This window comes from Pogona vitticeps, chromosome 1 (assembly GCF_051106095.1).
Source record: "Pogona vitticeps strain Pit_001003342236 chromosome 1, PviZW2.1, whole genome shotgun sequence".
In the NCBI taxonomy this organism is placed as follows: Eukaryota; Metazoa; Chordata; class Lepidosauria; order Squamata; family Agamidae; genus Pogona; species Pogona vitticeps.
Window position 1 is genome coordinate 228,060,278 of NC_135783.1, and position 14,502 is coordinate 228,074,779.

The 14,502-nt window shown below is 37.8% G+C and overlaps 1 protein-coding gene across 2 annotated transcripts in view; it reads left to right on the forward strand.

The window, feature by feature from the left end:
- Positions 1 to 14,502, forward strand: part of DPP10 (dipeptidyl peptidase like 10) — a 784,532-nt gene that overhangs the window by 572,707 nt on the left and 197,323 nt on the right. For both annotated transcript variants that reach the window (XM_072984457.2, XM_020779615.3), the window contains exon 5: positions 6,974 to 7,048. In XM_072984457.2, coding sequence (XP_072840558.2) covers positions 6,974 to 7,048 — 75 coding nt within the window. The remainder of the gene's footprint in view (positions 1 to 6,973; positions 7,049 to 14,502) is intronic.

Below are 14,502 nucleotides of genomic sequence, written 5' to 3' on the forward strand. Positions count from 1 at the left end.
CATTTAGAACAGTTGCTGAGTCTTCATTATTTTTTTGTGAATTTTTTCTTCCCCCATAGGAAATAATGGAGCTGTCAGATTTTGACAGCTGTCAAAAGTTGGGGGGAAAAATTCACCATTAATTAACGAAAAGTCAGATCAAAGCCAAATTAACTTTTGCATCCGTTTTAGAGGGTGCAGAAGCTAATCCAAGCATTTAAAACCATTTTTGACCTTTTTATGACACACTTAAATTTGCAAAAATTGACTTCGCAAAGCCATTGAAATGTATTGAGTCAGCTTCAATACATTCCAATGGAGGAAACATTGTATCGGTTAACGATGTTTCCTATGGATTTTTTCGCTTAAGGATGGCAATCCATGCCTATTGGAACGGATTAACCGGTTTCCAATGCATTCCTATGGAAAATGGTGTTTCGCATAACGATGTTTCACATAACGGTTTTTTTGAACCAATTAAAATCGTTATGCGAGGCACCACTGTATTCAAATTTACAGTTTCATAGGGGCCCTCTTCCCTATTTTGAAAAAAAAAGGACTTTGAAAGATAATGAACTGTTTTTGCTAATGTCATTCACATTGTAGGGTCACTACGGTCCAATCACAGCTGTATGGAATGCCTGGATTTCTGATTTAATGTTTCAAATGTGGCAGCAATCACTTCCTGTCTGGGTAGATGAAATTACTTTAAAGTAGACAAGGAAATTGCTTCTAAAGAGTGTGTTGATAATTGTTATCAGAATTGATTGGCAAAAACACTGAAACATTGCTGCAAACAAGCTAGGTTCTTAAAGAAATATGTAGGTAGATTAGTGACTGTACGTTTTGATTTCTACATGAGCTAGAGACTTTTTTTTTTAAAGAAAATATGGGAATCCATGTATGCTAAAGACTGTTGTGATAATATGTTCATCACATATGGAACATGCTATAAGTTGTCTTCTGCTGATTCTGTGGTATAAAAGGGGATATTCTAATCTTAAAAAAAAATGCCTGGAAGTGATTGCAAGCAGGTGCATTTGTATAAAAGCCATACCAAAACTAAGATAATGCTTTTGTAACCTTACATTTCAGTATGTTATATTTCAGTAAGTCTATGATTTTAGAGTATTTAAGTCTTGTAGAATTTGTAGGAGCAGCATCATTAGAACAAGTGGCAGTCATTCAAGTCCCCTGCTGGTTCAGAGCAGCCTTCTTCCAAAATGGTGCAGAGAGTCCAATGCCAGACTCCCAATGGGACTGAGGCATCAGAACTAGATATCTGTGTTTGAGTGTAAAATTGGTGGAAGGAAAAAATGGTGGAAAACAATTTGTGGAGTAAACATCCATGCTTTAAGATATGCAGACAGACAAGACCATATTACTACGAGAAGACAGCAACAACCTGAAAGGACTACAGATGATGGTTAAAAGGAAAGCGTAAAGGCAAGATTATAGTTAAATATTAGGAGGATTCGAAATTGTGACAAAATAACTGCACGACTTCAATATTCAAAGTGAAGAAATCAAACTAAAGATTTTCTATATCTTGGTCTAATTATTAGTCAAAATGAAAAATGCAGCCAATAAATTAGAAGAGAACACATGGGAGAGTTGTTATTAACAAACTAGAAAGGATTCTCAAAGGTAAGGATGTGTCATTGGAGACTAAGGCCAAGATCCTCTGTATTACAATATTCCTTGTTTTTATATGTGAATGCGAAAGCTGAACAATTAAGTGAGCTGGGGGAGGGGGAACTTATTTGAAATGTGGCATCCAAGAAAGTCTTTATAGGTATTATGGACAGACAGAAAGACAAATAGATGGGCTGAAACAATGAAGAAATGTGAATGTCCTGAGAACTTCACACACATCATTCAGTACTGTAATTCCATCATTGTATGCAAGCTTGTATCATTGACAATGGTATCCTCTCTGATTCCTTTCCCACTACAAATAGTGTAGAACAAGACTATGTTCTTCCAACTCTTTTCATTCTTAGGTTTTCTGCAATGGTCTGTGATGCTTAAAGGGAAGAAAATGCTTGTGTTGATCATTGATATTGTACTGATGAGAAACTTTTCAATCTGCAATATCTAGACTGTGACTAAAGTCTTACTTTACACAGTATGTGAGCTTTTATTAGCTGATGATTGAACTCTGAAGGCTACCATCCCTCTAAATATGCAAAGAGGTCTTGATGTATTCTCCTCAGCATGTAACAATGTTGGGATGAAGATCAGTACTGGTAAGACAGTGAAGATGTACCAACCTGTTCTAATAATACCTTACGAGGAGCCAGTTTTGAAGATACATGCACACACAGCTTTACTACAGTGGATACTTTCACATATCTTGCCAGCTTTGTCTCCTGCTGCATTCTCAGTGATGATAAAGTGACCTCACAAATCAGTGAGGCCAGCACTGCCTTTGGAAAACTTAGATCCTTTGTGTGGAATGAACATGGAATCAATCCGTCTGTTAAGCTGAAAATGTACAAAGCTGTTGATCTATCCTCTCTATTTTATGAAGTGGGGTCTTGAACTATCTATCAATGCCATGCACAAAAGTTCACTCACATTTGTTTTAACTTCTTTTCGGAGAATTTTCAACATCATATAACAAGATAAAGTCTTTGACAATGAAGTCTTAAAGCAAACACAGATGACAAGTATTTTTATATTCTTGGGACAACAGCTTCAGTGGTTGGGCCATGTCATTGGGATGTCAGCTGATGATCTTCTTTTGAGAGCTTGTTTCAGGTGTTTGATTGTGTAATGGACAAAAGAAACAATTCAAGAACATGCTGAAGACAACATTGAAAGAAATGAAATATTGATCATGTCAATTAGAAAGTTTTCACTCAAGACCAAAGTATCTCAACAAATTCTATCAAAAAAGGGGCTAAAGAATTTGAAATAAGGAGAATCAAAAATGAACAAAGAAAGAGAGAAAGCAAGTTGTAACATCTTAACAGCCCAGTGAGTCAGCTAACCACTCCCACTGTTTTTGTATCTTCTGGGCTCATAATGGGATAGTCAGTCATCTGCAGGCCCATCAGTGTACTGCTGTTCAACTGTAACCATTCACTCCTTTCCCCCCCTCCCTAGATAGTGAATCTAATAGAGATTATCTTCTCCCAAAACAAAGATCAAACTATATATGGGTACCATGTACAGTCAGAAAGACAAATGAATGGGTTCTAGGTCAAATCAAATATAATCTCTCCCTATAAGCTAAAATAACTACACTTAGGCTTTTGTTCTTTGGCCATACCTTGACAAGATGACATAAGATTCACTGAAAAAGATAATAAATATTACAAAAAATAGAAGACAATAAGGAGAGGTAGGCTGAACATTTAATGGATTAACTCAGTAAAGGAGATCAGTTTGTAGTTTGAAATACCTGCACAACCTGTTAATGTCTTGATCTTTTAGAGGACATTAATTCTTAGGATTACTGTAAGTTTGAAATAACTTGATGACACATATAAGCAAAATTCCATTTGCATGGATGACATGAAGGCAACAAGAAATGAGGAAGAATGCATAAGAGATGGATTGACCCAATGAAGAAATTGTCAGTCTTGAATTTGCAAGAGCTGACCAGGACTATTGACAACAGGACTTTTTGCAGGTTCCCAATTCATAGGGTCACCATAAATCTGATGTAACTTGACAGCACATGAAAACAACAAATAATTTGCACTGCTACAAGGGGAGCAGAAAGTCTTTTATTATCCAACCCTCCTTTTTTTATTTAGGCATGGGAATTTGCTGTCACCTGAGAGTTGGGATTGATAATTTGCCAAAACTTTTTTTAAAATGAACCTTTCATTCTGAACTGCTATTTCTTGAACTCAACAGGCAAAATTGTGAAATTTCAGTAGCTGGGTGTCAATCTCCTTTTAAAGACTCTGTTAAAAGAATACAAATGCAGGAGCAGGTGATGACTTTATTAGACAATTAAAAATCAAGCAAAGAGTTTCTTTAAAGATTCTTCTAAAGTCTGTATTGAAAAAATTATAGTTACACTACACTACGTAGCTGTACAAGTCCCACCATTTTAGAATACTGAAATCTTAATATTGCTTCAATGTCCATATTTTATTTGTATTCATTCCATTTTGTTATATTTTGTGTGTGTGTATGTGTGTGTGTGTACATATATATAGTGTGCATTACATTGTTGGTTTTCAGCTGAAATTCATTAAATATAACAGCCTACCCCCAATGGTGAGGTGTGAAGATGTTTCATAAAAATTAGATTAAATAATTTGAATAAGTAATGATACATTATTATGTCATTATTGGTTTTCAACAGTGAGATGTGGGGAGGTTTTATGACAATGAAATTGAATAATTTGAATAAATAATACACACCAAACAAATTAGTAATTTAATAACTAAAATGTATATTTAAAAGGGACGGTAATTTTAAAGAATTTAATGCAAAATATTATCTATGCTCTGGCTTGTAAAGATTAATGCAAAATGAACACCATCTGATGGCCTGCACATTCTCAGATGGAAAAAAAACCTATGTTAAAATGATTAGTTTCAAAGACTTCTTCATTCTAGGATGCCTTTTCAAAAGTTTCCTTTGAATGCAAACTGTGGATAGTCTCAGGGTCTTTTCAACTCTGTTCCCTTGATTTTAAAGGCCCATCCTGCCTTCCTCCTCAGCCTAACAGTGGGATGTAAATCTATGCTTGTCTCATGTGAAGATGAGGTGCAAAAGTGGCACGATATCTTTTCACACTCTAAAAGATAATTCTCACAATAGGAATAACAGTCTTTGTGCAAATTACATCAATTGTGCATTTGCACAAAGTGATAATGTGTGCTGCTTTGTTGTGTAGACTTTGAGGGGTCAGAAACATTAGATGGAGATTCTGCAACCTTTTTCAAAGAAAGAAAACATTAGCAAGTGGTTGTATGACTCCAGTGCCTGTTTTGCTTTACAAAGGGAAAGGGCACTATTTCTGTGCTTGAGGTATTTTGCACAGGTTGCGAACACCTTGACCAGCGATAGATTTTCTGCTTTTTGTGTACTTTTCTTAAGATGGGACACCTCATAGTGCCAAGACATTTCATCAAGATTTCTTGTCATTTAAAGATGCCCCTAAATCGGTTGCTTCCAACCTTGGGTCCCCAGATGCTCTTGGACTACAACTCCAAGATGCCTTCACCACCTCTGCTAGCCAGGATTTTTGGGAGTTGTTGTCCAGGAGCATCATTTAGCTGTGCTAAATCAATGGTCCCAATAATCTTTATCTCCCTTTCTGGTTAAAATGTCCTTTAAAAAACAAATTACATGTTTCCTTGGAATGCACACATGGGTTACAATGCCTGGGGAAATTTCTGGTAAGTTTCCTTGTTTCAGCATGCTCTAATACTGTGACTTCAGAGAGTACACTACGGATAACAATATCATCCTTAGACCAATGGTCCATCTAGTCTAGTGGTGTCATGTCAACTCTAACTGGCAGCAATTCTCTGTAGTTTTAAACAGGATACTTCCCTAATGCTTACCTGGAGATCCCTAATATTCCTTGTTGGTCTACACCCAAGTGCTAAACAGACCCTGCCTCCTTAGCATCTAAGATCAGAAAACATCAGGTTATTCTAAGTGCTATGGAGGCTTCCCCAGTCCTTGTACCTGATCAGATAAATTGTACAGAGGCATCCATACCTTGTATTTAGATATGCTTAAAGGGAGAGAGGTGAGAAAAAGGATCATGTTTAAAAAGAGCAATAACAGTAATTTTGGAAAGGGAGAAAAGTGGAACAGCTGACTTGCATAAACTCTGACCTTGTGGCTTGAAAAGGGAATTTGTAGCTGGTCAAATGAAGGCGAAAGCCTTCCATTGGATGCAATGGCATTTTCTTTGAAGTCATTTGATTTTATGCCTGGGAGGTGGACCATAGAGAAAAGTTTCTCTCTCCAGTCCATTCTTCTCCAGAGTCTACTGAAGTCAGACAAAACTGCTGATTGCAGGTTGGGAACTACTCAGATGGACAGCATAGTCATATGGCACTCTGGGCTTTAAAAGACCTTGATGCCTATTCTATATTTCTCATTCCTGTGGGGTAAAGAGGGGCACTGACATCTGTGAGCATAATCTATTTTAAACATTTCACTCCATTTTCCTTTTCAGTTTGAATGCAAGCATTTCAACTACAAGCAGATATTATTCTTTGCATTTTTAAATGCCTCATGCTTGACCTCTTTGTTCTTTAGATAGAAAGTGTCTTCAGATACACGTACAATAATTCTCTTCAATGGTTCTGTTGCTTCAAGTACACTTTGATCCTTCCTCTACATAGATCCATTAAATTCTTTCTGACACCACCATTACCTCCTGATTAAATTATAGTCTTGAATTCAATTGGGTGTCATGTATTCTTATCGAGACATAAAGTGTTATTAGTTTGATAATGCTTCTTTCTCCTCTATTACATTTGCTACACCACTGCAGATTTTAAATCTTTTGATTTATTGATTTATTTATTTTTTTAAAGAAAAGGTGCTCTGTAAAATGTCTGGATCAGAAAGAAATCTGATGAGAAATGGATACTTGCTTGTCTCTGAGTTTTTCTCAGAGATCATGCTGACTTTTTCTGTGTAACAGTTTAAGACCAATATAGACTCAAACCTGCTCAAATAACTGGCAGCTGTTCTACCTACTGCAGTAGATATAGCATATTTACCTTTAGACAGCATATTTACCTTAAACTTAAAAGCAGAAATATCTGACACAAAAAGCTACTTTAGGGCATATTCAAAGGATAATTTCACACAGTGGGATATTTTGAAGAGCAGGTCAGCATCTCACATTGCTTTTGAAATTCTTCCAGTGTTTTAGAATCTCCTTTTGGTTATTTTTTAAGAGCCTTTCTGTCTTGGTTCAAGTGTCTATATATTTGAAATGAAAAGACAAAGAGATATTCAGGTAGCACTGTGATCAGTACTCTCTTCTCTTTACAGGTAACATTCAAAGCCTCAAGATATTCAGTTTCTCCAGATTTAAAATATGTTCTCCTTGCATATGACATCAAACAGGTAAGGCAGCTGGAAAAAAAAGAACTACTGGAATACACAGTAATCAGATGTCGAACCATGTAGTAAAATATATTTATATGATTTTTATTTTACTTGCTTTGATATGAGTGACAATATGTGTTCGTGAAACCAAATCAAAGTCTTGGTGTGGTTTTGCTTTCCAGATTAAATTTGTTTGGATGAGAATTTAAACTGATGCATTGCTAGTCATTCTTTTTGTTATTTTCCATAAGGCTGATGATTTTTAAGTGTGATTGCCCTTACTGTTGTTTATTGCTTTTGAATACTGGTGTTTTCAAATTGTAATGTAACTCTATGGGTGAAATCACATGTGCTGACAGAGAACTACATGTGCTGGAAAGATCTCCTACTTAAAACCAAACAATTACAAACCGCATTATGGGAAGATGGAACAGATGAGAGAGGTACCACATGATTATATATGGAGCACTGAAATGCTACAACTGTTGTTTCATTGTGTAGAAAACATACATAAGAAGGGTCAGTGTTTGGGAGATTATTGCTATTCAGATGACCTGCAGAATAGTTTTTCTGCCTTATGTACACAAGGCAATGAAAATTATGGTTTTAAAACAATAATGGTAAATTCTGCTTAAAATACTAAACGATTTAGAAATATGTTTCTAATCAGCAGTCAAATATATTTTGGAGGACCTGCTTTGTCATGCTATAAAATGGTACAAAATATGTTTTCTCTTTATTCCTTCTTTTGTTAGTGATGTTCACTATATTTTGAGAAATAGAGTCTGAAATGGCAATGGGATGTCTTTAGTAGGGCTGGTAAAGTGATTTTTTCAGACAGCAGATGCTGAAGAGCATGGAGTTGACAGATCTGTTCTCTACCACTGTAAACTATCCTGCTTTTTCCACTGCAGTTGATGGTGTCATTTTGTTGTCCATGCTAAAGCAATATTAAGCTGATGTTTTGTTGAGCTTTTATATAGTACATAGAACTGTCTGGGAAACTTGTCATGTTGTATTTTGTGTAAGGCAGCAGTGTTAGAGTAAGAATGGAGTTAGATCATACCACAAGTATCTTTGCCAACATGGTGGATTGCCATGAAGCATGAAAAATGTGCACTCATGGATGCAGCTAGGAAACCTACTTTCTATGGTCTGACACAATGACACCTCCCCTACCTCAGTCTCTCACCTTTATTAAGCCTGGGTGAAGGAAACCTTCCAAAAACAGGAGTGCACAGAGGCTGAATTGGAGAGGTCTGAGTTTTGAACCAATCTAGTTTAGGGTGTTCAGTGGCTGACCTTTTAATGCAACTGCTCAGTTCCAAATGTAGACCATGGGTATCTAGTTAATAACTTGGGTTGAAGAAAGAGCCATAGTCAGGGCATCACCAAGACCTATAAACAATATATTTGGGATTCCCACCAGAAGAAAGATAGAAATGTGAATGGTCCTCAAAGGACTGCATTAAGATTACTGTATTAAAAATGGTAAATTGACTGTATGCATGCTGCTGACTCCCCTCCTCAATCAAGAGGTGGCGATTCCTCCATTTCCAAATCCATTAAATTGGCACCGGTGTCAGTAACAACAAGGTTTATTACACCAGGGGAAAGGTAAACTGACATTTAACAAACTAGTCAACAGATCCGATTCGGATCCCTGTCCCTGTATTTTTCTCTCCTCACAGAAATGGGGTTGGGGAGGAGGATGAAGGTATTGGTGTCCTTCACCTCCTCTGCCTGAAGGGTTTTCCCCAAATCCTCCTATCTTCCCAGGTCTCTTCCTTCTCTTCCTCGACTGCTAGGTCCAATTCTCTTCCATGTCCCTCTCTCTGTCTGCCACCTCCACTTCTTCGAACAACTCACTTCTCTCCTCTAATTCCCAACACCCTTTGTCCCCTTCCCCCTCCTGGAGAGGGTGCTCAGTTGGGAGATGTTGTTGTTGTTGACTCCTCATGACCCCATGGACCAGAGCACACCAGGCCCTCCTGTCTTCCACTGTCTCCCAGAGTTTGGAAAAATTCATGTTGGTAGTTTTGATGACATTGTCCAACCATCTCATCCTCTGTCGTCCCCTTCTCCTCTTGGCTTCACATCAGGGCCTTTTCCAGGGAGTCTTCTCTTCTCATCCGATGGCTAAAGTATTGGAGCCTCAACTTCAGGATCTGTTCTTGCAGTGAGCACTCAGGGTTGATTTCCTTCAAAATGGATAGGTGTGTTCTCTATGCAGTCCAGGGGACTCTCAAGAGTCTCCTCTAGCACCACAGTTCAAAAGCATTAATTCTTCGGTGGTCAGCTTTCTTTATGGTTCAGCTCTCACTTCCGTACATCACTACAGGAAAAACCATAGCTGTCAGCAAGGTGATGTCTCTGCTTTTTAAGATGCTGTCGAGGTTTGTCATCACTTTCTTCCCAAAAAGCAGCCATCTTTTAATTTTGGGGCTGCTGTCACCATCTGCAGTGATCATGGAGCCCAAGAAAGTAAAATCTGTCACTACCTGCATATCTTCCCCTTCTAAATTTGCCAGGAGGTGAGGAGACCAGTGGCCATGATTTTAGTTTGTTTTTTTTTTAATATTGAGCTTCAAACTGTTTTTTTGCCCTCTCCTCTTTCACCCTCATTGCAAGGTTCCTTAATTCTTCCTCACTTTCTGCCATCAGAGTGGTATCATCTGCATATCTAAGGTTGTTGATATTTCTTCCGGCAATCTAAATTCTGGCTTGGAATTCCTCCAGTCCAGCCTTTCGCATGATGTATTCTGCATATAAGTTAAATAAGAAGGGAGACAATATACAGCCTTGTCATACTCCTTTCCCAATTTTGAATCGATCAGTTGTTCCATATCCAGTTCTAACTGTTGCTTCCTGTCCCACATATAGATTTTTAAGGAGATAGACAAGGTGGTCAGGCACTCTCATTTCTTTAAGAACTTGCCATAGTTTGTTGTGATCCACACAGTCAAAGGCTTTTGTGTAGTCAATGAAGCAGAAGTAGATTTTTTTTTTGGAACTCTCTGGCTTTCTCCATAATCCAGCACATGTTAGCAATTTGGTCTCGAGTTCCTCTGCCCCTTCAAAATCCAGCTTGTACTTCTGGGAGTTCTCGGTCCACATACTGCTGAAGCCTGCCTTGGAGGATTTTGAGCATAACCTTGCTAGTGTCTGAAATGAGTACAAATGTACGGTTGTTGGAGCATTCTTTGGCACTGCCTTTCTTTGGGACTGGGATATAGACTGATCTTTTCCAATCCTGTGGCCACTGCTGAGTTTTCCAAACTTGCTGACATATCGAGTGTAGCACCTTAACAGCGTCATCTTTTAAGATTTTAAATAGTTCCACTGGAATGCCATCACCTCCACTGGCCTTGTTGTTTGCCATGCTTTCTAAGGTCCACTTGACTTCACTCTCCAGGCTGTCTGGTTCCAGGTCAGCAACCACACTATCTGGGTTGTCCTGGACATCCAGATATTTCTTGTATAATTTCTCTGTGTGTTTTTGCTACCTCTTCTTTTCTCTTTCTGTTAGGTCCCTACCATTTTTGTCCTTTATCATGCCCATCTTTGAACAAAAGGTTCCTGTAATATCTCCAATTTTCTTGAACACATCTCTGGGTTTTCTTTCTATTAGTTTCCTCTATGTCTTTTCACTGTTCATTTAAGAAGGCTCTCTTATCTCTCCTTGCTGTTTTTTGGAAATCTGCATTCAATTTTCTGTAACTTTCCCTATCTCCCTTGCGTTTTGTTTCCCTTCTCTCCTCCACTATCTATAAGGCCTCGTTGGACAGCCACTTTGCTTTCTTGCATTTCCTTCTCTTTGGGATGGTTTTTGTTGCTGCCTCCTGTAGAAAGTTACAAGCCTCCATCCATAGTTCTTCAGGCACTCTGTCCACCAAATAGAGTTCCTTATATCTGTTCTTCACTTCCACTGTGTATTCATAAGGGATTTGGTTTAGATTATACCTGACTAGCCCAGTGGTTTTTCCTATTTTCTTCAGTTGGGAGATGGTTAGCTGCAATAACCGGGGTTTTACTGGGAAGGGGTTCTATTTGAGATTCCCCATCCTTAGGTATTGGGAGGGAATGTATTGCAATCTCCAGAGTTGCAGTGGAGGAACTCTCTGTTTGGGTTGTACCATCCTATAGCATGTGTGCAAACACCATGGTGTCTTTCCTTGGCTCCTGTAAGAGAACCTTGGCTCGTGTTGCTCTGTCCTGTAGCTTGGGTTTATTTTGCATGATCTCCCTTAATAAAGTAGGTACAGTACCCTCTTATGGTCTTGGTCTGGGGCTAGACGGTATGATGGAGGTGTCTCCGCTGGCCTCCACTCACACTGTATAATTATATGAATGTTTGCTAAAAAAATCAAATCTTACATAAAACAGCAGGACTCAATGAAATGTGTTCTGGTTTGAAGCCATGTATTTACTCCATATAAACAGTGCTATAAAGAGTGGAGATGTTTTGTCTCAAAAGGCTGTTCTATTGAGATATTTGTATCTTTTAAATTGGAGAGGGAACAGAACCATACATTTCATCCAACATTTACCATGAAATAGTGATTATAGCCATAGTTATTTTGATGTTTAGATTAAAATTAAATGTAAAGTTAAATTAAATAGCTGAATATTTATTTTTCTGTTGTCAGGATTTTCTTTAATCTATTTTTATGCTTCAAATGGCAAACTTTAATTAAATTTGCAGTTGTTTCAGCACAATTTAAAATATCCCTTATGCATAACGGAATATAAATTTGCATGAAAATAAGCTCTTTGAATACAAAAGTAATAATTGAGTAAATTGTTTGAATCATGTGGATAGAATGGAAAGCTGTTAAATGTGTGTTGGTTTCTTTCCAGCTGTTGTAACGTTGTTGTATCAACTTTGTTACTAAAAGAATGTGTACTGATTCTTTGTGCAAAGTGTTCATTTCAGGTTTTGCCTCCACTGTGGCACTATTTTTCAGTAAATATAATCGTAGTCGTAAGTTGCATTAAAAGGAAGACCTTTTCTCTCTGTCAAAATAAAAGATTTTGGGCCTCATTAGAAAATTTCTCATACAGCAGCTGCTGATAAATTGTACTGATCTTATTATAAAGTGAGTACTGACATGACAAAGATCACTTAAATATCATTACTTTTCCAGGAGTGAATATGAAATACTTATTTGAGGCAGGACTGTTGTATACAACAGAAAGACCTGAACTTCTAATTAGGCAGGACAGAGAGAGGTTAGTTTGTTTGTCCTGACTCTTCAGATTAAGTTTGAGAAAAGTTCAGGAGTTCTTAAATCTGTGATCTATACATAGATTCAATACATTGACTGGCTAATAGAGCCCTGAAACTAGTTCGGAATAGAAGACACTTGATTATTCATCCCTTGTTCGTTTTCTTTCCTCTCACTGCTAACCTCTGACATTTGTGTTCAAGTTCAACAGTATGAAATAGTAATACATTGCGGGATGTATATGTGGTGCTGTGAATGAAAGCAGAGAGAGGCAGAAACTCACAGTTGGAGTGTAATAGTGAATTACACTGAAGGTGTACTATATTTCTCAGTCCAGGATGCATTATAGAGAAACACACACACACCCAAAAAAGAGAGGATAATAATGCAATGTTGTTGTACTGTCAACACGCTGTATACATGAAATTGGGATCTTTTTTCAATTGGGCAAGACTTTGGGATTGCATAATGCACTCATAGCCTAACCTACAGTGTCCAGTGTAAGCCACACTGCAGATATGTCATTTTTACACCTTTCTATTAACATAATTTTTTTTTACAAAATACATGTTTGAAATAAAATTGTGGAGAGAACAAACATTTATACATCTAATCGGCAGACTTAATAAATTGAGGTGGGGGGAGAATTTTTAAAAAGTGGTCACTCTCATCCAAAGAATATTGAAATAAAATTCCGATATTTTCATTGATAATTTTTGAGCTACTAGTTGTCTCCTCTAGATCAGTGGTTCTTAACCTTTGTTACTCGGATGTTTTTGAACTGCAACTCCCAGAAACCCCAGCCAGCACAGTTGGTGGTAAAGGCTTCTGGGAGTTGCAGTCCAAAACTCCTGAGTAACCCAAGGTTAAGAACCAGTGCTCTAGATGACAGAGCCTGAAATCTAGTAGTGGAACTTACACTATGTAAAGTTGATGACCTTATCAGCTGCAACAGTTTTTTGTAGAATAAAAATGTCTGACTTTTCCTGAAGGTCCTGAGGCTCCCTTTAATTGTGGAGAAGATGTTGGGGGCTGTTGGAGAAAGCAAGGAATCTTTAATTTCTGAAAATCACCAGTGCTGGGATGATCCCCATTCTGCAGCCTTCAAATGCTTCTCCTTGATGTAAAGAATCCCAAGGGAGGTTTGAGGGGGAATCAGAAAATGTCTGCAGACTTATGCACTATAGGTTTGGTACTGGATTTTAGTTAATAGTTTCCTCTTTCTTTGTCACACTGAATATTTAGCCTAGATATTTATCTGTAGTAAGCCTTTAAACATACTGTAGGAGCCAAAGTATACCATATTCACAATTAAGAATAATAATGGTGTGCTATCAAGTCAGGTTACCATTCCCTTCTCGTGGGCTGCCCTGGGACTGTACAGCTTGCCCAAGGCTACAAAGGCTGACTCTTCTGGCATGCACAGCAGGAAATCGAACTTCCAATCTCTGGATACCTAACTCACTGAGTTATCCAGCCAGCACCTTCACAGTTAAAAGGTAATAAAGCTGTTGTCTCCAAGGATTCCTTTCTTCAAAGCTGCCCTGTTAACTTGCAAATGAAGCACTTTATTTACTTCCCAATGACCAATCACACACAAACACACATACACACATACAGAGCAAACCGATTTGCTGCTCGTGGGACTTCAGAAACTTTGTAGTAGGAGAAGCCCATGCCTAACATTTTTTAAGGAAGCTTGACTTGGCTTGGATTCTTTCAAAGGACTGCATGAGACACTACCACAAATATAGTGTCTTGTGTAATCCTTCAAATACTATTTAATACTATATACAAGTATATTCTTGTTTTATTTTTTACTGACTGGGAAGAGGTGATTTTTGGTTCAGTTTTGGAGTTGACAAAATAGTAATAACCAAGATACAGAAGTGTGAAGTACACAGTAAAGGTAGCAGATTTCTTAAAACTCTATGCATTCACAAGATTTCCAGCTTTGTATTTCCACTGATTTGGAAAGGTAAAGCACAAATGCTAACAGATCCTATGTTTCTGTCTCTTGGGAAAACAGTATTTGAACAGTGTTGAATTTGGCACTAAGCATTCCATGTCCATGGATACCATTGTATCAGAAATTCACTGAAGCACTGGCCTTGTTTATCAGTTGTCACAACCTTTCTCCACACACACACACCCCGGAATAAATAGGCAAGACACAAGTGATGGGATAAACTGGGCCACTTTATTGAATAGGTAATGATAACTGAAATTATTCCCAACTAGGGC